The sequence below is a fragment of the Mesoplodon densirostris genome, chromosome 14 (genome assembly GCF_025265405.1).
Source record: "Mesoplodon densirostris isolate mMesDen1 chromosome 14, mMesDen1 primary haplotype, whole genome shotgun sequence".
Taxonomy (NCBI): domain Eukaryota; kingdom Metazoa; phylum Chordata; class Mammalia; order Artiodactyla; family Ziphiidae; genus Mesoplodon; species Mesoplodon densirostris.
In genome coordinates, this window is record NC_082674.1 from 75,983,955 (window position 1) to 76,010,501 (window position 26,547).

The following is a 26,547-nucleotide window of genomic DNA, read 5'->3' on the forward strand; positions in this document are numbered from 1 at the left end:
GGGAGAAAGGCCCTGAGTTGGCATTTTCGGGTTTGTGTTGGGAGCTGAATTATTAAAGCTGTGTGAGAGAAGAGGCCGGTTTTAAGAAAGCGTGAGTAAGCGGGACTCTCACAGCAGGGCACGGGATCGAAGGCAATCAATTGCCATAATGGCTGCAAATATTTACTCGGCTTAATTGTGAATTTGTGCGCCAGCCACGTACTTAACACGGGGGGGAGGGTCCTGCCCAACAGACCCCCATCAGGCTGCCCAGAGGGATGCACCCCCTGGAGACTGGCCAGTCCTGTGTGAGGGGCCTCCATGACATAAGCTCCCCGGGGGGCACAGGCTGTGCTTGGTCACATCTCACGGGCTGCTCAACCTCCCGGGTCTTCTGGACTCATCTGTGAAATGGGTTGATGAGGCCCATCTCAGCGCACGTGAGCCCTCCCAGTGCAGCGCCCAGGAGGTCAGCACTGGGTAAATGCAAGTCCTGTTGGCAAGGGCCCAGTGGGTCAGGAGGTGGAGGCCCGCCTGGGAGCAGATGCTTGGGGCTCCAGTCTTACCCTGGACCCTTGCTCAGTTAAAATACAGGATCAGCTTAAGTCTCAGAAGTGGGGTGCTCTAAATAGGAGCCCCAGAAATGTGAGATGGTTGGTGTGGGGCTGCCCTGAGGCTTGGCCTTGAGCCGGGAGCCAGAGCATTTACTATGTACTCACTGTGTGCCAGACACTCCTGGGCTAAGTGCTGCGTCTTATTTAGTCTTCACAGCAGCCCAGAAAGGAGAGTTCTTTGTCTTCACTCCCTGTTTTACAGATGAGGAAACTGAGGCTCAGAGAGGTGGAGTGACTTGCCCAAGGTCACACAGCTGGTAAGTGGCAGAGCTAGGACTGGAGTCCAGGTCCCTCCCGCCCTTTCTAGGAGCCCCGGGGCTACGCTGGGACCTACCCATTCTCTGCTCTCTCCTCCTCCTCCGTGGCGCCCCGTCTTCCTCCCACAGGCCACTAAGAGGTGCCCCAGCCCCAGCCAGCCGCCCACATGCCTGAGGGCATATCTAAAGGCCGGTCTTCTGTTTATTTCTCTGCCAGGTGTGTTCTACCCAGCAGCCCCTGCACCCGAGATCCATGCTGGAAGGGGGCCTGCACGGACCAGGCTGTCCCAGGGGGCGCTCAACTGATCTCTAAGGACCCTCTCGGGACCACCCTGGCGGTCCAATGGTTAGGACTCCTCGCTTCCACCGCAGGGGGTGCGGGTTCGATCCCTGGTTGGGGAACTAAGATCCTGCATGCAGTGCGGCGTGGCCAAAATTTTTTTAAATTAAAAAAATAAGGACCCTCTCATTGTGGACTGAGGATGTCGCTCAAGGAAAAGCACCTGGTCTCTTCCTCAATGAAGCCCACGTGGATTGCAGCGGACATGTAGATGGTGAGCACGTGTGCATGCACACACACACTCTCACACACGTACACATGAGCACACCCACGCGGCGGAGACAGCGCGTAGTGGTTTCCAGCCGCCCCACAGACTCACCTCAGCCACCTTCCAGCCACCCACTGCACACCCCACTGCCCTGCTCAAAGCGCCTCCCTGTCTGGGTCCCTCTTATTTCCCAAACAGGGACACTGAGGCTAAGACAGCTGCGTGGAGTAGAGGGCAGAGCACGGTCCTGGGAGTTCCCAGATCTAGAGCTTGGCCAGTTCACATTGTCTTCCCAGGCCTGTTTCTCCATTTGTACCAGGAAAACTCAGCAGGTCCAAGAGTAAGGAAGGCAACAGGGGCTAGGGGAGGGGCGGAGGCTGCCGTTGTATTGATATCTGACGCATTTTCCCAGGCCCAGGGGAGATGGGGGAGGGGGGATTTTGAGATCCTGGTGGGGGGCGAGGATAAACTGCTCCCAGACCCTTGCCTCGGTCCCCACATCCCCCCTAGAGGGTGCAGGGCACCCGGAGCTCCAGATCTGTCCAGCACAGGCTAGCAGCAGGTCTTCAAATATCCCCAACGAAGGCCAGGCCCCGGCAGCCCAACCACAGCAGGTTCCAGGTGTGTTTGGGGGGACAGGTCCGATGGGGCCCTGCAGGCATGGGGTGGGCAGAGGGCAAGGCCTCCCCGGCTCCTGTTCCCTCCCAGCTGTCCTCAAGCCCTGCTCTGTGCCAGGTGCAGTAGGGGCTTTATAGACGTGCATTGGACGGATGGACAGATACTTCCCTCTGTCAACCTCAGGCGCTCCTGGAAGGCGAGGGTGATGGTGATGCCCACCTTGCAGGATCAGCGTGAGGATGAGCTGAAGGCAAAGGCGTGGGCACCAGCACCTGACCACTCCGGTCCCCTCTTCACCTGGGACGGCCCCTTGCTCAGGCCACAGCAGGTGCTCAAAGCCGCACAGACTGTGGCTGTAAATGAAACAATGCCCCCTGCTTCCCGGTGTACCAGGAGGTGTGTTTATGTGCGTGCCTGCGTGTGCAGGCACGTTTCCTGAGTGAGCCAGCAGGGGGCCTGCCTGTCACCTCAGAGTCATTGAACTGGGATCCCTGAATGCAATGGGGCCATGAGGATCCTAGGTGGCAAAGCCAAGCGGTGGCAATGAATGGCCAGAGATGAAGTGGACGTGGTTAGCGTAACGCATAGGCAGCAGTATAGTCTGACTGGCAGGACGTCTGGCCTTGGCTAGTTGACCCAGGGTCCCCAAAACTGAACTGGATGAGCAGCCTCCTAGATGTGCATCTAGCTCTAGATCTAGTGAACAGAGTCTGGCTTGAAGCCCCCAAAGACAGAGCGATCTTTGCAAATGCCATTTGATCAGGCACCTGGTATGTGCCAGGCATGGTGGTGATATGACAGGGCAAGTCCTTGGAGGAGCTGACATTCGAAGGGGGAGAAAGACCAAGAGGATGGCCCCGTCTCACATCCTCCCGGGGAAGAGCAGGACGACGGCGGGGCCAGAACTTATTCACGGTTCAAGGGAAACCACCAGGGGGGTTTGGCAAGAGAGTGACTTATTTCAGTTTGCAAAGCTGCCTCTGGCAGGAGAGACAGAACTGAGAAGAGGCAGAGAGGAACGAGCAGCTAACCTCAGGTGCTTTCCCCACCTTTACAAGTGCGGCCAGAGGCTCACACAGGTGAACTGGTCCGCAGGGGTTACTGGCTGATGGAGCAGACCTGGCGGGGGGCCCTGGCCTCCCCAAACCCTCACACTCCTGACCTGCCCCCACCCTGGCTTCTCCCTCGCCTCTGGGGGCAGCCCCTCTGTTTGGGGGTGGGGAGGGGACGTGGTAGCCTTGCCCTGTGAGCCTCCTCTCCGGCTGGGGGCCCCCCCCGCTTGCAATCGCCCCGCTCTCAGCCAGACCCCAGGGCTGCCCATGGCTCGTGAGCTTCTAGTCACCCTGTCACTGCTCTCTTTCTCTTTTCTTTTGCAAACTTGGAGATGGTTCGAGGCTTCCGTTAGCTTTTCCCTCCTGCTGGGCTGTGCTGGGTCAATGCTCTGGACGACTGCTTCCTTGGTTTCTCCTTTCTCCCTTGCCCGGCCTCATTCCCTCATTCATTCACCTACTCGGGGCTGTGCTTGGTTCCAAGGCCGGTGTGGTGTCTGTCACTCCCCTCCCCAGTCCCAGGATTCTGGTCACTGCTCAGGACCGATCCTAAGCTTGTCCTTCTCTGGGAGGGACAGCTCTTGGTCACCAGAGTGGGGGGCCCAGGCCTGTGGACCCACCAGCATGGCTGCCCCCTGCTCTGCAGGGAGGCCCAGCCAGCACACCCGCCCTCCCCACCTCGTCCCTGGTCGCTGCCTGTCGCTCCTATCACTGGAGCCCCCTTTCGACCCCCCAGCCCAGCCTCAGCCAGGCAGGGCTATAGACCCCTCATATTTCCCTCCACACTGGGAAGAGGTCATAACAGTGTTGTCTTTTATTTTGCAATGCAAGGGCAGGAAAAACAAACATATTTTTAAAAACCCTAACTACTCTCTACCTTCAACATTATTTCAAAAGAGAATGAAGAAGGGAAATTGTTTAGTTTACTGACAGTTCACTGCCCACCTTTCTGAATTTCACCTTGGAGACCCGTACCAGCCTACGGACTGGCAGTCAGGAGCCTGGTCTGTCCATCGTGGGAAGCATTTCCTATCAGATCCTTATAGGCTCCCCCCACTCCCCATCTGGCACAAACCCATGGCTCCTGTCCGAGCCTGGTCCCTTATCCACAGGAGGAGGACAGCTAAAGAAGATCTGCTTTGTGACACGCTATGACCCACCCTGCCCTCCTGAGGCCTCTGGAGGTGACCTGAGAAGGTAGCAGTGCCACCCAGGCACACCCCGGCTCAGTGACTTCATGGGCAGCAGCAGGAGGGGAGGGCTGTTGGGGAGAGGATCCCCAGCCAGCCCTGGGCTTAGCTCAGGGCATCAGGAGACAGGATGTGTCCTGGAAGAGAGGTGACAGCCCGGGAAGCCCAGATCCCTCTGTCCTTAAGCCCCAAAGGTGTGAAGATGCGGGGTGGATGGGGCAGGTTGGTGGCAGAAAATACAGAGCTGGTGATTTAAGATTAAAATAGTCCTGCATGGTGGACATGCTGGTCTCTGCCCCCTGGTGGGCACATGGGGGAATGCCTATCAAGAGAGACTGGCAGGAAAGGAGTGAGGCAGGCAGTGGTGGCCAGGCCAGTGGGCACCAGGCTCGCCAGCCTGTAAGCGTCTGCCCGGCAGCTCCAACCACCTGGTCACCAGGGTTCTGCCTTTTCCCTGAGCCGCCCCAAGTGCAGCACAAACGTTTCCTCCCATCCTGGAGCATCTGGAAGCTATTGTTTTCCCTCCCCACCACCCCAAATAACCCCCAATCTTCCTCCACCCCAGAGGGCAGGGAATTGGCTCCCACAGCTGCAGGGCCACCTCCCCAGTACACACACCATGTGGACACAGGACCATTGGGCCCCTGTGTCTGGGCGGGTGGCTCCCAAACACCTTTCTAGGGTCCCCCTGCCCACCCTTCCAGTCAGTGCCCAGTGACCCCTTCCTCTGCATCCCCATCCACCCCCTCCTGCCTTTTTTTTTTTTTTTTTTTTTTGGCCGTATGCGGGCCTCTCACTGTTGTGGCCTCTCCCGTGGCGGAACACAGGCTCTGGACGCGCAGGCTCAGCGGCCATGGCTCACGGGTCCAGCCGCTCTGTGGCATGTTGGATCCTCCCGGACCGGGGCACGAACCCGTGTCCCCTGCATTGGCAGGTGGACTCTCAACCACTGCGCCACCAGGGAAGCCCCCTGCCCATTCTGATATGGACATTTGGAGGCCGGCAGTGGGGGAGGCCAGGTGGGCAGAGGCCGGTGCAGAGGTGGAGACCACAGCAGCCCATTATATCCGTCTGGAGAATGCCAACCTCCCTGCTAACGCTGAGGAAGAGAGTCAAGGTGCTCAAGGTTGACTTTTAATGAACTTTACCTTGTTAGCAAGGCCCTGGGAAGAGGTTTGGGAGGCGTTCTGAATGCTGGAAGGGCACAGAGTCTCTCAGGACCCAGAAGGAGCATCTAAGGAGAAGCCAGGAAGAGGCAGGAATGGGCAGTGGCTATAAAGGCAGGAGTCACAGATATTTTGGTTGACCAAAAAATTCATTCAGGTTTTTCTGCAAGACGTTACAGAAAAGCCCGAATGAACTTTTGGGCCAGCCCGATACATCCCAAGCTCCCAGGCCCCTGTGCCTGGGTAAAGGGGATGGGGAGAAATCACAGATTTTCGAGCTGGTTCTTGGCCTTGAAAATTGCCCTCTCCAGCTCTAATTTCACAGATAGGGAAACTGAGGCTCAGAAAGGGGGGAAACTCCAGCTCAGAGTCACACAGGAAATCCCCACTATCACCAGCGATGCCTCTAAAACCACAAGGGATAGCGTGACCCTAGCCCTTTACAGACTCTGGTAGAATCCCCAAAACCACCCTCTATTGTATCTATTCAATGGATGAGGAAATTGAGGCTCAGAGAGACCAAATAACTTGCCCAAAGCCACATACCAACAAAAGGTAAGCCAGTACAGGAGACCACCATGGTATCACAGTGGAGAAGGTAAATAGCCATGCCACAGGTGTAGAGGTTTCCGTGTGCATATGACAACGACCTTCTTTTTTTTTTTTTTAAGATTTCTTTTTTTGATGTGGACCATTTTTAAAGTCTTTATTGAATTTGTTACAATATTCCTTCTCTTTTATGTTTTGGTTTTTTGGCTGTGAGGCATATGGCATCTTAGCTCCCTGACCAGGGATCGAACCCGCACCCCCTGCATTGGAAGGCGAAGTCTTAACCACTGGACTGCCAGGGAAGTCCCGACAACAGTCTTCTTAACGACCGCATTATTCTTGTAACCATTTTACAGATGAGGGAGGAAACAGGCTCAGAGAGGTGAGAAGCAATTTGCTTCGTGCAGAGCTTGGTTAAATATTTAAACAAGGAGGCCATTGGACTGAGGTGCCTCTAATGCCTTGGTAGCCTATGGAAGCAAGCCAAAACCTTAGTCTGAGTCAATGTACTCAAGCTCGAGAAAATAAAATTTAAGAACAACCAATCACAAACAGCGAATTAGGCTTTCCCAAATAAGACAACCACGTATGCTATAGCCAATCAAATAATTTCCTTGCCTCACTCCTGCATCTTCTTTACAAAACCACTCCCCTAGCTCCTGTTGGTGGAGTGCTCCCAACCATCTTTGGTTTGGCACTGCCTGATTCAAATCAATGTTTGCTCAGATAAACTATTGAAAATTTTAGTGTGCTTATGTTTACCTTTTAACGGCTCTGGTGTCAAAAGTGGGATATGAAGGTGACCTCCCGCCAGTGGTTCCCTGGAGCAACATGCAACCAGGCATAGCCACCTGCTGAGCCCTTTGCACTCACTGCTTTCTCAATGCACCTAAAGGTCATGGGTAAGTCCCTCTTGGATAACTGAGCTCCACAGTCTATGCATCATGAGCTCCCTCACTTTGAGCATTTCTCTTACCAGACTGGGTCCAGAGTTGCACTGGGTCCACCTTAAACATTATAAATGTTTCTCTGACTTAAACTGGAATGGGTCAAACTTAAACTGGACTAAGGCCTCAGAAAAGCAAAATTTTGTTTTAAGGAAAGGAGAGGAAGGAGAAAATGGGTCCCTCCGAGTCCAAAGAGTCTGGGACTCCCCTATCTGGGCTAACTATATGTATAAAAATTACAGGCCCAGAACCTGTGTCTGTCTGAACAAGTGGGTTAACCTAACTAAAGATATTCTTGAATCACAGTGGCTGCAGTGGGGAACTTTTAACTAGATAAGCTTATCCATTTACGAGATGCCCTAGAGATTAAAGGAGCCCCCCAGAAAAACTCCCCCCGAAAAATGGGATGCATTTTTGATTGGTACACAGAAGCTTCTGAGACTAAATGAATCAAAATTGTCTCTTTTAAAGAGTTCAGTACTGCCAGGAATATTTACTGTTTGTCCCGGCTAAAACCTGATGGTAAGATATTGGAAAGGATTTTTTTCTTTAAGAGGAACTCTATGGTCAGAAGTTGGCTGAATTGGAGACTGATATTCAGAGCCTGATAGGAACTTTTTTGAAGCCTTCTTTCCTAAGCTAAAATAGAACTATGGGACTTCCCTGGTGGAGCACTGGTTAAGAATCCGCCTGCCAACGCAGGGGACATGGGTTCGAGCCCTGTTCTGGGAAGATCCCACATGCCGTGGAGCAACTAAGCCCGTGCACCACAACTACTGAGCCCGCACGCCTAGAGCCCGTGCTCCGCAACAAGAGAAGCCACCGCAATGAGAAGCCCGTGCACCGCCACTAAGAGTAGCCCCCGCTCACTGCAACTAGAGAAAGCCTACGCACAGCAACGAAGACCCAACGCAGCCAAAAATAAAAATACAATAAAATAATATAGAACTATGTATCCAGAGGGAAAGACAGTATTCTGAAGCCTCTGTGGAATCATGTGTTAAAACGTTCCAAAGATACACAGCTCTAAATCTAGAACATAGAAACCTTTTAATTTCCATCTTAGTTGGAAATCTCCCTGATATAAAGAAGCAAGTTGGATGGGTGGGTCCAGCCCTTGATATCATTTAGGCTGCAACCCAGTTCTTTGAGGAACTGAAAACGAGTGCTCTTGCCTTTCAAATTGCGTCTTTACAAGAACAGAAAAAGCAGCTATAGAAGCAATTCAAAGCCCACCTATTCTTTTCACCAGTCCCAAGGGAGAACAGCACACAGTGCTGGTTTCCAATCCCAGGGAAGGATTCTAAACACTTCTGCCCACTGCATCTTCTTCTATTGGCGTCTCCAAGGAAAACAACACGGTCAAGCACTGGATGGAACGCTTTACTTACATAGAGAAGAGACCAGGCAAGATAGATTCTGATCATGGAGGCTGGTTCCCCCTGGCCAGCAGGTCTCTCCTGGCAGTGGACACAGGGCAACTGACCTATGAGCCCTCCTCTCATGCCACAAAGGAAGAACCCTGTCCCCTCCTTGCAGAGGACAGATACAACAGTGGGTCGGCCAGCTACCATAGGACACACACGCTTTAAGCAGAGACAAAGGAATACTCAGAAAGTTAAACAAGGAGGGATATTCCCATACAAGGTGAAAAGCCCAGCACAAGCTGTGTGAGCTCTTTATCTCCTGGTAAAAAGTGTTCTGGGTCCAAGGCCCATTCTCATGCGGCTGAGTGAGGGGCTCAAAAGACTGCATATATGAGACTGCCTTCCCAAACAACTTTCACCTAAGATAAAATAATGAAACACAAAACATGTTTATTAATAGACCCAAATATCTTTAGTCCCTCTGTAATAAGAAGCCAAAAGTAGATAAACCTATGTTCAGTAATTAATGTTTCAGGATTTTATCTCACTATGAGGAAGAATATGCTTCTAGAAATTATGAAATGTATTGATAAGTTTGCCAATGTACAGAATGCTGGTGTAACAGATAGTCCACAATTGCTCATTTCTTGGTTTCAATAGAAATTAAGGTTTCTAAGGGTTAAGAATTCTAATCAATATATGTAATCAAAACTACAAGAAGTAATAAGAAAAATGACTCTGTATACAATAAAAGTAGGATGTGTTTTGGTAAGAAAAGGTATGGAATGTGGAAATGCAATTTTAAGGGAAAATAGAGTTATTTTGTTTTAAAGCAGAATAACTGGTTGTTTTAGAATGAGAAATTGTATAAAATTCCTAGAGATCTGACATGTCCTGGCATAATATAATCATAATTCTAGTTATTATCTTAAAATGTACATCACAGAAACAATAAAAATTCCTTCTTAACTGCATTATAATGAACTCTCATCAGATATTTAGCCATGGCCACTTTTAAGTCTTTTGACATTTACTGACAGTTATGGTTTTACTCTGATCCAATTGCAAAAGTGCTTCCTCTTCAAAGAGATTCATGGAAAGAATTCTTACAAGTACAGATTTCTGATAACTTTAAGATCATACCACTGAACTGAATCAGAATTTTCAGAACTCTGATGGAGAAACTGATGAATTCACAAAACTACTGACCCAAGGTCAAGTACTAATCAAGAATTAATTACATGGTGTTGGTGGGAACATAAAGTGGTGTAGCCACTATGGAAAACAGTATGGAGGTTCCTTGAGTTGCCATATGATCCAGCAATCCCACTCCTGGGCATATATCTGAAGAAAACTCTAATTCAAAAAGATACATCCACCCCAATGTATTCGCAGAAGCACTATTTACAATAGCCAAGACATGGAAACAACCTAAATGTCCATTGACAAATGAATGGATAAAGAAGATTGGTATATATATATATATATGAAATAGAATACTACTGAGCTATAAAAAAGAATGAAATAATGCCATTTGCAGCAACATAGATGGTCCTAGAGATTATCATACTAAGTGAAGTAAGTCAGAAAGAGAAAGACAAATATCATACGATATTACTTATAGGCAGAATCTAAAATATGACACAAATAAATTTATCTAGGAAACAGAAACAGACTCACAGACATAGAGAACAGACTTGTGTTGCCAAGAGGGAGGTGGGGTGGAGGAGGGATGGATTGGGAGTTTAGGATTAGTAGATGCAAACTATTATATATAGGATGGATAAAAAATAAGGTCCTACTGTATAGCACAGAACTGTATTCAATATGCTGTGGTAAACCATAATGGAAAAGAAAAGGAAAGGAATTAATTACATGAGAATGAATGAACTGATGAGGATAATTATAAATTTTATGACTTTGAAACATTGCTGATTTTTCAGTGGTTTGTTTTCAGATTTAAAGAACCCCCTTTCTCCTTTCATTTAAGTAATCTATATCATAGCAATTTGGTAAACTACACTTTTGTAAACAGAAATGGTATATATTTATCTTTTTCTCTCTACCTGATCTCTGCAGGATTCAGAAACTCTTATTGAATATTCTTATTTTTTTATGACAATGTAGGTATTTGCAAAAGTTCAATAAGAATCTGTCCTCCTTGTAACAGGACAAAATTGGACAAGTCCTTGACGTGGCTTCTTAGACTAAAGAGGCTTTTAAAAATGTAATAAACTAGGGTTGAGCCAATAAAGCCCCGAGGTATTACCAAGCTTTAAGTGGAATATCATATTTAAGAATAGGCATAGGGGGCCTCCCTGGTGGCGCAGTGGTTGAGAGTCCGCCTGCCGATGCAGGGGATACGGGTTCGTGCCCCGGTCTGGGAGGATCCCATATGCCGCGGAGCGGCTGGGCCCGTGAGCCGTGGCCGCTGGGCCTGCGCATCCGGAGCCTGTGCTCCGCAACGGGAGAGGCCACAACAGTGAGAGGCCCGCATACCGCAAAAAGAAAAAAAAAATAATAATAATAGGCATAGGGGCTTCTCTGGTGGCACAGCGGTTAAGAATCTGCCTGCCAATGCAGGGGACACGGGTTTGAGCACTGGTCCGGGAAGATCCCACATGCTGCGGAGCAACGAAGCCCATGCGCCACAACTACTGAGCCTGTGCTCTAGAGCCCGCGAGCCACAAGTACTGAGCCCACGTGCCACAACTACTGAGCCTGCAAGCCACAACTACTGAAGCCCGAGCACCTAGAGCCCGTGCTCCACAACAAGAGGAGCCACTGCAGCGAGAAGCCCGCGCACCGCAACAAAGAGTAGCCCCCGCTCACCACAATTAGAGAAAGCCCGTGTGCAGCAATGAAGACCCAACACAGCCAAAAATAAATAAATAAAGTAAATAAATTTTAAAAAAAGAATAGGCATAAAATCACTATTCTTGCTGCTTTTATGCAAATAATCAGGCCAAGTTCAATGAGACTAGGCTTATTTTGAAAAGAAATTCATCTTACTGTGATTAGAGGGGTAATTGTAGAGAGAAAAATTATGTTTCTGTAGAAAACTTTAACACCCCCTTGTGGAGGTCAGATTCATTGTCTCGAGGTTTTGTTATCTACCTGTAAACTGCACTGGATCCTAAATTCTTCTAGTTTCCTCCAATATCTGGCTACAACCCTCCAAACTAATGTTTCCAATTTTCTTCCACCCTTCTGACTTAGAATCTCTGAGAACAAAAACTGTCCTTTTCCCCAAGCTCTGCAAACTACAGCTGAACGACGTGATACGAACTTCAGAGAAATCATCACACCAGCTCATGGATGGATAAACTTTGTGCCTGTTGTTGTGTGGTCCACTAAGAAAGTTCACTAGAACATCCAATGATATCACCAGAGACATTCAAACTACAAAAGATGCTTCCAGCCCAACAGCTAGAAACCCAGCATCCAGAAATCTTCTCGACTGGCTGTCCTCTGGACTCAGAAACTGATCTATAACCTGTTCCAACCCTTATCCTTTGTTTTTCTTTTGTTTCCATAGAAACACGTCTTATTAAATACGATTGCTTGTACCATATAGGCTTAATTTTGGAAACCCACCAGCAACACCTCTTCCTGAAATGAGACTCAACTGTTTAACTGAACTGACGTGCTGTCAGGAATAAGAGACTGGTTCAGTGAGATGGAGACATCTACCAACTCGAACTCTAGACTGTGAGACTTCTTGGAGAAATTTCAAAGGCAAGGAACACAGGGTAACAAACTATGCCGCCCCAAAATGTGCCTCTTTGGCTTATGGGTTATTTTGAGCTGATAAAATGGTTTCAGATAACAGAACTGCTTTAGATTATTTGCTGGCTGAACAAGCAGTCTGTGCCATAGCAATGACCTCCTGCTGTACCTGGATCAACAGCTCTGGTATAGTAGAAACTCAAATACAAGAAATTAGCAAACAAGCCACTTGATTTAAAAAGGTTGATGCCTCTTCAGGTATGTTCTTTGATTTACTTGATACCAACAGGTTTGGTTCATGGGGACCCTGGCTAAGGAGCACACTCAGTCTCTTGGTATTATCCTCCTGACATTCACCACCGTAGTCTCCCTGGGGACCTATGTTCTCTTAGGGGTCTTAAATACAGGTTTGAAGCCATCTGATGTACTGTACTCTCTATATATAAAAAATAGAATACCACTCAGCCATAAAAAAGAATGAAATAATGCCTTTTGCGGCAACATAGATGGCCCTAGAGATGATCATACTAAGTGAAGCAAGTCAGAAACAGGAACAAGATGGACAACGAGATGAAAAGCAGAAACAATTCTCCCATGGCCCGACGTCATAACCTATGAATTTCACGATGAGATAAGTCCCCTGAGGGTGATGGACAGTGGCAGTAATACCAAATTGTTGGTCAGTCTCTCATGCATGAGAGGATGACCAAAAGGGAGGAATTGTTAAAGTACTTAAGAGGCTGTTGGACTGAGGTGCCTCTAAGGCCTTGGTAGCTTATGTAAACAAACCAAAACCTAAGCCAGAGTCAATACACTTAAATCTGAGAAAATGCAACTTATGAACAACTGATCAGAGAGAGGCTCTCCCAAATAAGACAACTGCTTAAGCTATGACCAGTCAATTTCCTTGCTTTGCTTTGCTTCTGCAACTTCTCTATAAAAACCTCCCCATTAGCTCCTGTCAGTGGAACACTCCTAACCACCTTTGGTTTGGTGCTACCCAATTCAAATAAACTCTTGAATTTTTTTTGCCCACACGGCAGGACTTGTGGGATCTCAGTTCCCTGACCAGGGATTGAACCCAGGCCACAGCAGTGAAAGCCCAGAATCCTGACCACTAGGCCACCAGGGAACTCCCTTGAAATGTTTAGTGTGTTTTTTACCTTTTACCCTTTAACAGCTATGAGTGGCAGAGTTAAGATTCTTTGCTGTTTAAAAATTGTTTTTAAAATGTGGAAATAAAGCCCAAGAGCATTGCATGATCTTCCGGGCCCTGCCTGCCCGGAGCATCTGACTGGCCAGGGGAGCAGAACTAAGCAGTGCAATTGATTAGGGCCCAGATGTTGTACAAGCTTGTAAAGCTGGTAAGATGTGATGATTTCCTCTTCTCTGTGGCAGAGGGTGGTGGTTTCACTGCCCTGGATCTTTCTTAGTCTCATACCTGAGCAGTAATACCTCTGTGTTCCTTTTATTTCCATCCTCTCTAAAACTCCCTGTGTTTCTTTCTCTTTTGCATCAGCTTTGTCACTCTGCTGGTTGCCTCATTAAGGACTTCAATAGAACCTGACACACGCTGTCTATTTGTAGGAGAATGATATTTTTAACACATCGAGAATGATGCTTTGACAATTCAACCCAGCTGTGCCCAACTTTGTCTGTAACCTTGGGTCTCTGCCATCTCAGTCTGGAGCCCAAGCCCTCTCTCCTGGCCCCTCCCAGCCTCTGCCCCATACCTGCCTTGTCCCTGGGAGCCCCAGGCCTGGGCACTTGCTGCAGGGTGCGGTGAGAGGCCCAGAAGACAGGGCTCTCCCCGTCTTAGTGTGGACTCCATGTCTCATGTCCAGGTATTAAATGTGATTTTTTCCTGTTGAGTTTGGGCAGAGGTCCAAAGGCAAAGATCAGCTCTGCAGGTCACACTAGGGGACTGAGAAACTGACTCTGTGACTCACCCCTCCTCACCCAGAGAAGAGAAAGGTTGGCGAGGCAAAGGAAGGGAATGTCTCTGGAAAGGCTGGTTGGTGTGCTGGGGTGTCACCCCTCCTCCTCCCACAGGGGGGCTTTGGTCCTCTGTCCAAGTGAGGGGCTTCTGAGAAGCCTGTGGGGATCTGGGTACGTGTCCCTGGAGTCTGGGGGATGCAGGGCCAGGTCGGTCTGACCCACACCTGGAAGAGGTCAGGGTGATTGTCATGGCTACACTGGTCAGAAGTAGCCAGGGTGATGGGAGGGACGTGGATACCCACATAGCAACAGTCATGGAGGCAGAGGGTGTGTTTCTGCAGGGCTCCCTTGGACCCTGTGGAAGAGAGCTGGGGGCCCATCCTCCTCCAAGAAAGACTGCCTGGAGAGGGGAAGTCTCAACAGTTGGGTGTGATAAACAACAACTGGGCGGTGGCATTGGCCTGGCCCCGGCACCCCGCAGGAACAGAGTGGAGAAAGAGCGGAGATGCTCAGAGATGCCCACGCCCTGCCCTCTTGCTCCAGCCTTAAACCTGAAACAGTCAGGGGGAGGGGATTCCGGGGTGAATGAAGGTCTGGAGCTCTAAGGCTTCCCTGAGTACCCGCTAACACCTGAAAGATGACCACAGGATGTGCACAATATTTCATCTGAATGGCTGGGAAGAGCAATTCCACAGAGCAAACTGAAAGGCTCAGAGGTGACAAAGAGGCGCGCTTCCTCCAGCTTGTTTCATGCGTTGATGTCAAGTATTTGTGCTTTAGCAGCCACCCACGTCCCACCTCCCCGCTTCCTGCCCCCAGGCAGCTCCTCCCACCCTGGCCATCCTGGGAATCCCGGAACCAGCATTCCCTGGAGCTGGAAGGGGCTCAGAGGGAGACCAGCAAGCCCAGGCCTTTGTGATTGTTGTCAGATGAGGGACCTGAGGCCCGGGAGGCAGACTGCACCCTTAGGTGACACAGACCTGCAGTATCCCCTCCTTCCCTTTCTAGAAAGACTGAGACAGAGAGAGCAAGAGAAAGCACCCATGAGCCTGCAGCGATATCAGACGGGTAAGAAGGTTTAGAAAAGGTGCATAAAGCTACCAGCAGTAAAGACACCCATGGATTGAAGCTCCACTAAGCCAGGGCGCTCACTGACCCTTCCAGATGCCCTGCGGAGCAGGTGCCGTTTCCTACACCCCTGCCGGGTTGGACAGATGAGGAGGGGGCTCAGTGTGGGCAGGAGAGATGCTCCAAATCACCAGCCAGCAGGAGTATGTGGGAGTAGCTAGAAGGATCATGGCCAGAGGCTTCGAGACACACGCCAGGCACCTCCCTCTGCCCCTGGGCCCAGCCCCCAGGCATCTCTCTTCAAGGACCACCATCTTCAAAGTTCCATCCTCCCCCAAAATGACAGCTTGGAGAGAGGAATTCTCAGCAGCTGGAAGGCAGGGCTTAGAGGCATCATGGGCAGAGACGGCATTTCCCTTCTTTTGAAAAGCCCGGGGTGACCCTGGGCTCCCATTCCCAGCAGCAGCGGTGGTCCAAGTGCCCCCCGGAGGTCCCTGAGGTTGCCCCTCTGCCTTAGACTCACATTCCCATCTGAGATCCCTCAGCGAACCTTCACTGTATCAGAATCCTGTCTTCTGATTCCTAGAGATTTATTATTGCTTTTGAGGGTTTTAAACCATTATTATTCGACCGATTTTGAGATGATTGATTATATGCTCAATTTTTAATTTGGATCCTTCTTAAAATAGCATTCATTAATTTGACAAGTATTTGGGGCCTGTGCTAGGCAAGCACCAAGCTCTGTGCTAGGCACTCGGGACAGGGCAGGGAACAAGATGGGGGACCCGCCCCTGGAGAGGGGACAAAGGTCAGGTTTTCCAGCCCAGCCCCGCTCGGCCTTGGCCCTTTGTCCCTCAGTGTCCATGAGCTTCTTTGAGCAGCATAAGCAGCTTTCAGCTTTGGCTGAAAAGCCAACATGTCACATGTCTACACTGCCTCATCTTTATGTTTTAGAGATTGAATTTGATTTCTCTTTAGGGAATCATGTGATTTCTTTAGCTTCCTTCGCATTCCTCCAATAACAGGATAGAACAAAAGGACACACAAGACCCAAGCTGCTGAGGGTCTCTCCTTCCAGGGTCTGAAGCTCCTGACACCACCCCTTTCTGGGGCGTCCTGCCAAGGAAACTGCAGGGCCCCAGATGCAGGAGCCCCTCTCCCTGTGCCTGGTCTGCATGGTCCGCATGGCCCAGCCTGGGACGACGTCCTGCTCAGCCCTTGAGCACCTGGCTCAGAGGGGCAGTGGGACCCAGCCTGCTTGGAGTCACTCCCACTCAGGCCTCCTCCCGCAGGCCTGAGTCTGAGAGCACAGGCTCCAGGGGAGCCCCCCGCTGCATCCCTGCTAGAAATTCCAGGTTGGTGGGTTTTATAGATTTTGAAAGATGGCTATCACTGATTGAGCACTTTCTAGACACAGGCCTTTCTACACGCTTGCTCGTTTTATTTAATCCTTGCTACAGATGTCATATCTGTCTTTGCTGAGGGAGGAGAGGGGTCCCCAGTGAGGGAGGGAAGAGGGGAGAGGACCCCCGGCCCGAGAGCCGCCAGCTCCCTCCCAGCCTATGCTCGCTGTGCCTGAGCCGGTGCTCCCTGGAGAAGGAAGCCCCCCTCCCACCTGCTTTCCCTCCCCAGACCCACGGGTGGGGGAGCCCCGGCTTGGCACTCACCGTCCACCGGTCACAGGGCAGGACTCCAAGGCTGGGCGTCCCTTCCAGTCCTGCTCTCAGGACCGCTGTCCCCCGTCCCCCCTGCCCCATTCAAGGTGGGCACAGTTTTAAACCCCAAGCCTGCCCCTTCCGGCCCCCTTGTCCCCAGTCCTGCCAGAGCAGTCCTCAGCTCGAGCCAGGTTCCCAGAGATGAAGTGGAAGGAGAAACTGATGATGTTGCCCAGGTGTTTCTTGCAGCCGTGCTGGCACACCTGCAGCCTCAGGGCAGCCCCCTGGGCCGGGCCAGGGGCCTCGCCGCGCCCCGCCATCGCCAGGCCTGGCCCAGGGGCCCTTCTCCTGCCCTCGCTCTGCTCAGCCAGCCACAGTACTGGCCCCCCCAGCCTGCTCTGTGCCTCCTCTGCCTGCGTCTCCCCAGCCTGGCACTGTCTTTCCTCTAGAACCCTCTCTCTCTCCCGCCTCTGGTCTGTCTCTCAGTCTCAGCACCAGTCCTGTGGGTCTCAGCCTGTCCCTCCGTGTCTCGGCCTCTCTGGCCTCTCCTTCTCTCCTCTGATCTCTGGCCCTGCCCTCTGCCCTCTCTCGGCCTTTCCCAGGGTCGCCTGTCCCTCAGCCCAGCCCAGAGCCCCCGGGGGCCGGCTGGTGCCCTGCTGGGGTCAGCCCTGCTCCTGCCCCAGGGCCGGCCACTCCCCTGGCTCCGGCCACTCCCCTGGCTCCTGTGATCACTCGCCCTGGAGGCAGAAGGGCTCCTGTGGCTTCCTGGGCTGGGAGGGCATGAGGGCGGGGGTGGGCACTGCTCCTGAGCTCCCAGCAGCAATGGGGGAGGTGCCCCTGGGGTGATTTTCGGCTGAGGCTGTGATCTCATTGCACAGGGGCCTCATCCAGGTCCTGGGGCTGCTGTGCAGCCAGAAAGGGAACAGCCCTGCTCCCAGCCCAGGAGGCTCAGGGGCCAGGGACCCTGGGCAGAGCTGGGGGATGAGTGGGGCCTTGGCCTTTGGCTAGCTCTTCACCTCTGCCCTCTGCTCACTGACCCCAGCCCCCAGCCCTGCGGGTGCCTCTGTGGAGTGGAGAAAGGGGAGATGGGAAGGGATCCCTGTGTTGAGAGGGATAAGGAAAAACCAAGGATGTGACTGGAGCAGGCATTGCTGAAGACCCACAGCCCACATTCTCGGAGCACCCGGTGTGCGCAGGCAGCTCGCTAAGGCCCTTCTGGGCATCAAAACAACCCCACGAGGTACGTGGGGTGGAGAACAGCACTGCAGCATTCTCCTCTGCTCTTTCACCTACAGAATTCAGATTTCGTTGGGGGTGGAAATATGCCCAGCTTGAAAAAAAACGCCATCCCCCGCCTTCCTTGCAGTTCGGGTGGCTCAGTTCTAGCCAGTAAAATGTAAGCATAAATCTTCCAGAGATTTCTGTGAGAGTGTTGCTTTCCTGATGTAGGCATTACCACTTCCTCCTTTCCCCTGATTTCTCCTTTCTCTTGTGGAGAACAAAGCCATGATGGCTGGAGCCAGAGCAACAACTTTGCACCTGTGAGGGAAGAAGCAAAAAACCCCAAAGACCTTGACTCTGATATCCCCAAGCTGCTAAACCAGTGCCGGCCACTGCCTAGCCCAGATTTCTCAGATAGGAGATACATACCTCTGTCTAAATTAAGCTACTGTTGTTTGGGGTTTCTGTTGGCAGGCAAGTAAAAACATTCCTTCCAAAGTGAAAGACCAACCGTTGTACCTTGCACTCCTAGCCAGTGAGAGGACGTACCCAAGGGGCTTCTCGTGTACCACAGGTGCTGTGCTGCTCCAGACTGTTTCCAGGCACAAGCAAAGGCTGTGCGGCAGGTCCAGGCTGCGTACAAGCAGCTCTCCCCTTGGGCCTGATGACCCAGCACATTCAGTGGTGCACAGTGTGTCTGTGGAAAGCTAGGGTGTTCTGCGGGGCCCAGGGTAGGCCCCGATAGGAGCCTCTGCTTTTGAGCAAAGCCATGCTTTCTTTGGAAGAAATCTCTTCTTCTTTTGACACTACTTCTGGTTCACTCCTGGGCCCTCGGGGAGATGGAAGGCCTGACTGTGGGACACCAGGTGACCCTGAGACCTGAGCTGCCCATCAGGAACTAAGTGTCCACCTCTCCCTCAGCTGTAAAGGGGCACGCACCGCACACCACCATCACACACAGGTGCTATGTATAAGCTCAGGGTCGGGGGTCTAGAAGGCTCAGGTAGGTGTCTGCTCATACATGGGGCTCAGACCCCCATGGTAACAGCTGCATCACCACCTTCCCCTCAACCCACACTTGTGGCCTCATGGGGAGTCCTAAGACCGTTTGAGGAGGAAAAGCACGTGTATGTAATTTATAGACAGAGCTGCAAGAAATGCTGGCACCAACTAAAAGTTGAAATGGCAGCCCACTCAGTGGGGAGGGGCAGTGGAGAAGGGACCTCTTCCTGGTGGGCAGGACGTTGAGCCCATCTGCTTGCTCACGTTGTCTGGAAGGAGGGGTGGCCTGAGGTACAGATGGACATTGACTCAGGGGTGGGTACTAAGCATGCGTTCAGGGGTCAAGGAGGTGGAGGGAAGAAGATTGGAGGAGTGGTGACTAGGAGGTGTGAGGATGTCACAGTCCTTTGTGGATGCTGTCCAAAGGGCAGCCAGGCCTGAGGAGGCACTGAGCGTCTGGTGGACAAGATGGCCTGTCCGTGCACATCAGTCAGCCTGTATTCCTGGCCATGAACAAAGGGCCATGGGGGACTAAGATTACTTGTGGGTACACGAAATGAACTTCCCCTCACCAGGCTGATCTGGCTACCGCTGTTATCGGGTGCCCAGCCTGCCAGCAGGGTGACAAGCCAGCCACCAGGTGGCAGGTCAGCTCCACCCTGGCAGGGACCATCATATACTCTGTCTGGAATTGACATTCATTCTGAGTACAGGCCTCGCTTTCTGCCCACCTTGCTTCTGCCAACAACACCGCCCATTGCTGTGTCTTACGCATCATTGTTACTGACTCAAAGACTCCCTTTACAGCAAAGAATTGTGGCCAAAGGCCAGTGCTTACAAGACCCACGGGCCTCCCCCTATTGCCCATGCCCAGAAGCGGCTGGACTTACAGAACAGTGAAAGAGCCCACCGTACACTGGTTCCAGCGCCAGTGGTGAGGTTCAGGTGCTGTCCTGGATGTGCCACCATATATGGGGCTGCTCCTCCAGCCAGAAGAATGGGTCCAGAACCAAGGGAAGCACCAGCCCCCAACCACATACTTGCAGCATTTTTGCTTCTCATCTGCAATACTTTGGGCTCTGGATAAGAGGTTTTAGATCCCTAAAGAAGAATGCTGGGACTTCCCTGGCAGTCCAGTGGTTAAGACTCCGCACTCCCAATGCAGGTGGCGGGGGTTCGATCCCTGGTCAGGGAACTAAGATCCTGTATGCCGCACTGCACGGCCAAAAAAGCAAAAGAAGGAGAAGGAGAAGGAGAGAGAGAGGGAGAGGGAGGGGGAGGGGGAGGGGGAGGGGGAGGGAGAGGGAGAGGGAGAGGGAGAAGGAGAAGAATGCTTCCCCAAAGGGGAGACACCAGTGCATCTGCTGAACTGGAAGCTGAGACTGTCCCCTGACCATCTGGGGCTCCCCACACCACTCCGGCCAACTGACATGAAAGGGCGTTGGCTGGGATGAATGATGCTGATTATCCAGGGGAGAAGGTGTTAGCCCTACATGGGGTGGAGGATGGGAACTATGTCTCAGACCTAGTGAATTCACCACACAACCTATTCATATTGCCAAATCCAGGGATCAAAGTGAGTGGAGGTGGGGTGGAGTTATAGGTAGGATGACCAAGGGCTCAGAGCCCTCAAGAATGAGAGTTTGGATCACTCCACCATGGGTTGGTTCTTAGCTGAGGGCCCTGTGGTGGATAAAAATGGCCACAGATTTCATACTGCAATTCCACGGAAAGGTAGTCTATTTCCCCTCCCCTAGGCTGAGCCTATGATTGTTTTGACCAATAGAATGCAGCAGAAGTGATGCTGTGTGAGTTCTAGAGCCTCGGCCTCAAGAACTCTCTGCCTTACTTATTGGAACACCCCTTCCTGGAAGTCAGCCATCTTGTACCTGAGTCCACCATGCTGTGAGGATGCTCAAGCAGCCATGTGGAGAAAGACAGGCACTGAGGCACCAGACGTGTGGGTGGAACCTTCCTGAACCACCCAGTCCAGCCCAGTCACCAGCTAAGCAAAGGCAAGTGAGTAATCACAACTGATGCCATGTGCAGTAGAAGAACCATCCGGGGGGAAGGTAGGGGGGGCCCGCCCAAATGCCTGACCCACAGAATTGGGAGAAGAAAATGGTGGTTGTTCTAAGCCACTACATTTGGGGGTATTTTGTTAGGTAACAAAAGGTAACTGAAGCATCTCTCCTTCACACTGGGGGGTGCTGAACTCTCCCGAGAAATCCTCTTCACAAATCATGTTCCCGCCAGGCTCTAACCATTCAACTTTCTATACTTTTGATAAGGGTAAAAGCTTCAAAAGCCATGTACAGTTTTCAGATAAATCCTTGAAAATTTGCACCTGATCTGGCATCTCACTTTGAAACATGATGTTGAGTATATCTTGGTGCTTCAAACACATTAAAATTCTGTTAGGGACTTCCCTGCTGGTGCAGTGGTAAAGAATCTGCCTTCCAATGCAGGGGACGTGGGTTCAATCCCTGGTCACGGAGCTAAGGTCCCAGGTGCCTCGGGGCAACGAAGCCCACACGCCACAAGCGCCTCAATGAGAGAGCTCGCATGCCGCAAACTACAGAGCCCACGCGACACAACTAGAGAGAGAGAACGCTCACGCCGCACCTAGAGAGAAGCCCGAGCGCCACAACGAAAGATCCCACGTGCCTCAACGGAGATCCCGTGTGCCGCAACTAAGACCCAACACAGCCAAATAAATAAATAAAAATTTTTCTTAATTAAAAAAAAATCCTGTTAGTATATAGTTTTATATCCTTATGTATTATAGACAAGCTAATTTACCTTTTCATCACCATACCTTTCTACTACCACTCTTTTTTTTTTAACATCTTGATTGGAGTATAATTGCTTTGCAACGTTGTGCTAGTTTCTGCTGTATAACAAAGTGAGTCAGCTATATGCATACATATATCCCCATATCCCCTCCCTCTTGCGTCTCCCTCCCACCCTTCCTATCCCACCCCTCTAGGTGGTCACAAAGCACCAAGCTGATCTCCCAGTGCCATGCGGCTGCTTCCCACTAAGCTATCTATTTCACATTTGGTATCTACTACCACTCTTTTATCATGCGTGCTGGTGGTGGTGGTGGTGACTTTATGATTTTACATGGAGGTGACAAAACCCCAGGAGAAATGAGTATCTCCCAGAGATGGAGGCGGTGGCTGAGAATCTGGGTCTCCACTTTGGGGGAAGGCGCAGGAATGTGTCCCTTGGCGTGGGGAATGGTCACACCGTGTCACACAGGAGCATGTGGCTGCAGCTCCGGCGTCCCTACCGGAATGGGCTGGGACGTGGGGCGTTTCCCATAGCGGCAGGCAGGGCCCTGGCCTTGTCACATCCAGGCCTCCTTCTCTGGTCCTGCAGTTTCTGCAGACTTCCCAACAGCCGAGAGTAAATGCCTCTCTGCTTAAACCAGCCAGCTTGGATTCAGGCGTCTGCCACGAAGACCCCAGGTTACTCTGTGGGTGATATCATTATTCCAGGCTTACAGTTAAAGGCACCCAGTCCCACTGTCCTCGTGGGAGCCAGACTTGAGAAGCGGGTCTGTCCGGTTGGTGGCTCAGCCGTGCCCCTGGAGAGGGGGCCTGACATTCTGATGTCAGAAGGACATCACCCAGAAGGACTTTCAGGTGCCGGGGAGATAAGCAGAGCAGCTCAGAGTGCCAGCCTCTGGGTCACTGAGGATGGCCTCCCAGCGCTGGGGAGGGATGCACTTCTGGGGCCATGCCAACAGCTCTGAGCAGCCCGGTCCCAGGCCCACCCATCTTAAAAGGCCACCGCTGCTGACTGGCTCCCGACTCCATGCTGGGGTTTTACAGCCCAGGAGTGACCCCCAGGGCGCAGCAGCAGCAGCTGGCCTGGCCCCCTGTCCTGGTGCCACCCGGTCCCTGAGTCCCGCCCACTTCTTGCCGAGTTGCCGAGGCTCAGGCCACCCTCGTGTTCCACTGGGCCACGCTCCTCGGGTCCTGCTCTAAGATGTCCCAGAAATCTGTGGCTCAGGCCGCTTCTGCTGAATGGAAACCACCCCTACCGCCAACAAGGGTGCAGTGTCCCGGCCACCTGCCCGCCTTCCGCAGGCGCCAGCCCAGGACACCCAGCTGGGCCAGGCTGAGCGCGGGGACAGAGCCACACTGAATGGCACGATTGTCCTCTGCACCCAGAGCCCCGGGAGGCTCCTGAGGAGCCGAGGCACCTCGTCTGCACATGGCTGATCATTTCACGAGCACACGGAGCCCTTGGTGTGAGCAAGGTGTCCTCAAGGGATGTGATGGGACTGCAGAGCAATGCTCAGTGGAGAGAGGGGTGCACTGGGGTCCCGGCTCCTCTGCCAAGGAGGGTGGCTGCAGCCTCCACAGATCCCAAGCCCCGCCTTCCCGCAGCTCCCGAGAGAAAAGTCAGGGAAGACGCACATCAGGGTGGGCGCCCTGCCCGCAGCACATGGAAGACGCTCCAGGTCAGAGACCTCGCTCAGCCCCTGACCCGTGGGACCCGCTGACTCGTGTGACCTTCTTGAGGGTCTGTCTGCTCTTCTACTTTTAGTAAAACAGAGTAACCCTCCGTGCCAGCCTCACACAACTAAGGATTGTGTTTTCCATGTTCCACATGGCCTGGCAGGGTGTCTGGTGAACATGTCATCAGGGGAATGGGCAGGGCTGGGCAGAGCCCTTGGTGGTGTCCTGGGCCCTGCACCCCTTCCCCACCCCCACTGCTGCATGGCCGTGACCAGCCATTCAGCAAAGGCTTCCACACGGCACTAGAAGGAGCTGACGGGAATAGACGCTGCCATCTAGGAGCCCACCGAGCTAAAGGTGGGACCTGTGGGCGTGGTCCCCTCGGCCCCGTTTCCTCTCGTTGTGACCCCAGACACACCCAGCCTGCCCCCTGGGCTTGCTCTTCCCTGTGTCCACGCACGCTCAGGTGTGCAAAAGGCCTCAGAAAGGGGGGCACACCACACCCCAGCCCCATCCTGAAGACCACCGTGTGCCAGATGTTTCTGCTGGAAGTTGGAAGCTGGAGCCAGGGCTCAGCAGGAGAGAGGCCTGGGAGTGGGGTGGGTGCTGGATGCCGAGGACCGGGGAGGGAGAGACAGACACCGGGGTCACGGAGGGGTTGCAAGATCCACAGGAGGAAAAGGAGGAGCCTGAGCTGCTGCCAAGAAGACCCTGGAGATGCAGGCCGGTAAGAATTTGAGCCTCGAATGAATGGAGAAAGATGTGATGTACACATATATGCAATGGAATACTACTCAGCCATAAAAAAGAACGAAATAATGCCATTTGCAGCAACATGGATGGACCTGGAGATTATCGCACTAAGTGAAGTAAGTCAGACAAAGACAAATACCATGTGATATCACTTATATGTGGAATCTAAAATATGACACAAACAAACTTATCTACAAAACAGAAAGAGAATCACAGACATAGAGAACAGACTTGTGGTTGCTGAGGGGGGAGGTGGGGTGGAGGAGGGAGGGATTGGGAGTTTGGGATTAGCAGATGGAAACTAGTATATATAGAATGGATAAACAAGGTCCTACGGTAGAGCACAGGGAACTCCTGTGATAAAACATAATGGAAAGAATATGAAAAAGAATATATATATGTATAACTGAGTCACTTTGCTGTACAGCAGAAAGTAACACAACATGGTAAATCAACTATACTACAATAAAATTGGTGGTGTGATGAATTGGGCAATTGGGATTGACATGTATACACTGATGTGTATAAAACTGATGACTAATAAGATCCTGCTTATAAAAATAAATAAGTAAAGAAATAAAATAAAATTCTTCAGATCGTAAATCTAAAATAAAAAAAAAAAAGAATCTGAGCCTCCAGCGAGGCGAGGCTGGGTCCATCAGAGCTCACCCGAGCCTGTCGGGCGCACAAGGCCGGCCACACGAGGGCGCCATGGCTCACCTCTGCTCCCTGTTCCTACCCTAATGGAAAACAATTGCTTTTACTCTGCTGCGGAAAAACAGCCCTGTGAAGATGTGAGCTTCCCAGTTAAGCTGCTTGTATGAAATTGTAGTAACCTCATGTTTCTGCATCGGCCCAAGAAGCTGGAGAGAGAGAGCGCACATGGACCCCACATGTGTATTCACAGGCCCCAGGGCCTCCACGGAGGCTGCTCTGGGTAACGGAACGGTCAGAAAAGGGTGACGGAGCAGCACAGGGGGCAGGGGCTCAGGGAAGCAGAAGGCAGGGGACTGGAATCATGCTGGGAGCGCCCTAGAGTGGGTGTGCAGGTAAAGGACAGGGGCCTGGCCTGCACACACTGCTGGCCCCACCCCCATCAAGCCTGGGAGGCTGGGGCATGAATATACCCATTCTCCAGGCAAGGGGACTGAGGCTCCCTGGAAAACACAGTGTCTGAGACAACGAACAAGACACAGCTGTCAGGATCCAAGTCTGCACCTTTTCCTTAAAGTCAAAGAGGCAGAGTCTCATGCACGCCTATGTGTGTGGTCACAGGAGTGTGCATGGTGTGTGTGTGGCGTGCACACCTGTGTGTGATGTGTGTGCACCCACATGTGCTTGGTGGGTGTGCACAGGGGTGAGTGGGTGGTATGTGCACACTTGGTGGGTGTGCACAGGTGTGAGTGTGTGGTATGTGTGTGAGAGTATAGGGGTTGCATGAGGTCCCCCCCTGCATCTCTTACTGCATCACAGACACCAAATGTCACCAACAGCAAGTGCCGGCCAGCCATTTCTGCCACAAACTCCCAGAACGCAGCATGAGGTAAAGAGCCAGCCCCAGCCCCTGGGCTGCACTGGGCAGGACCGAGGCGGGGCCGAAGCCCGGGCCTTCTCCTCACCAGGCCCCGTCACGTGTTTGCACCCTGCAGGTGAGTATCAGCGCCCCTTTTCACAGAGGACTTAGAAAGGAAGACTGTGTCACCCAAGGTCACCGGCCGGTGAGGCTCTGAAGCCCCGCTCCATCCTCCCAGCTGGGAAAATTCCAGCACAGTCCTAATGATCTGTCCCCACCTCCCTGGGTCCCGCCTTGAGGTCAGCACCCTGCGCAGAGCAGGCACCGATGAATGGGAACAGGCGTGAATGAATAGAAACATGTCCCCGCAGAGGCAGAGGTGGTGTGGCCCAGGCTGGGGTCCCAGGGTAGGTCTCTGCGCTCAGAACAGACCCCCACCTTCTTCCCAGCCAGCCCATCCCTTACCTGAGCCCTGCGGGGCTGTGCTGGACAGGATCCACTTCACCAGGCAGCACCGCATCAGGGCCTGGCGAGTGAGCCTTGGCCGCTGCCACTTGACGCCCTCCTTCTTGCTCAGCGGTGTGCGCCCGGGGTCCCCCAGGAGACTGCCGTCTGACACCTTCATCACCTCCTGCAGCAGGAACAGGCAGAGTGGCCCTGAGCCCTTGCTCCCCCAGGGGACCTCCAGGTCGTCCCCAGGCCAGCTGTGAGGGGGTCCTTCACTCCTCCCAGGGTCTTGCCTTTCAGGGATGCATGCCAGGAGCCCGCAGTCCCGCTGCTGCCCCCGCCCCTGGTCATCTCCTGCCTGGTTTCTTAGCAGCCCCACTCTCTCTCTAAGAGCCCTTGGTCACTGCGTGGCGAGGCCACCTTGCAGGCATGGACAGTGTCCGATAGAAAAAGCTGCGCCAGTGA

At 52.2% G+C, this 26,547-nt stretch overlaps 1 protein-coding gene across 1 annotated transcript in view; it reads right to left on the reverse strand.

Annotated features, from left to right (window-relative positions):
* Nucleotides 1-26,547, reverse strand: part of KCNIP3 (potassium voltage-gated channel interacting protein 3) — an 85,474-nt gene that overhangs the window by 58,786 nt on the left and 141 nt on the right. The window contains exon 2 of the mRNA XM_060117052.1: nt 26,101-26,266. Within this exon, the coding sequence (XP_059973035.1) occupies nt 26,101-26,266 (166 nt within the window). The remainder of the gene's footprint in view (nt 1-26,100; nt 26,267-26,547) is intronic.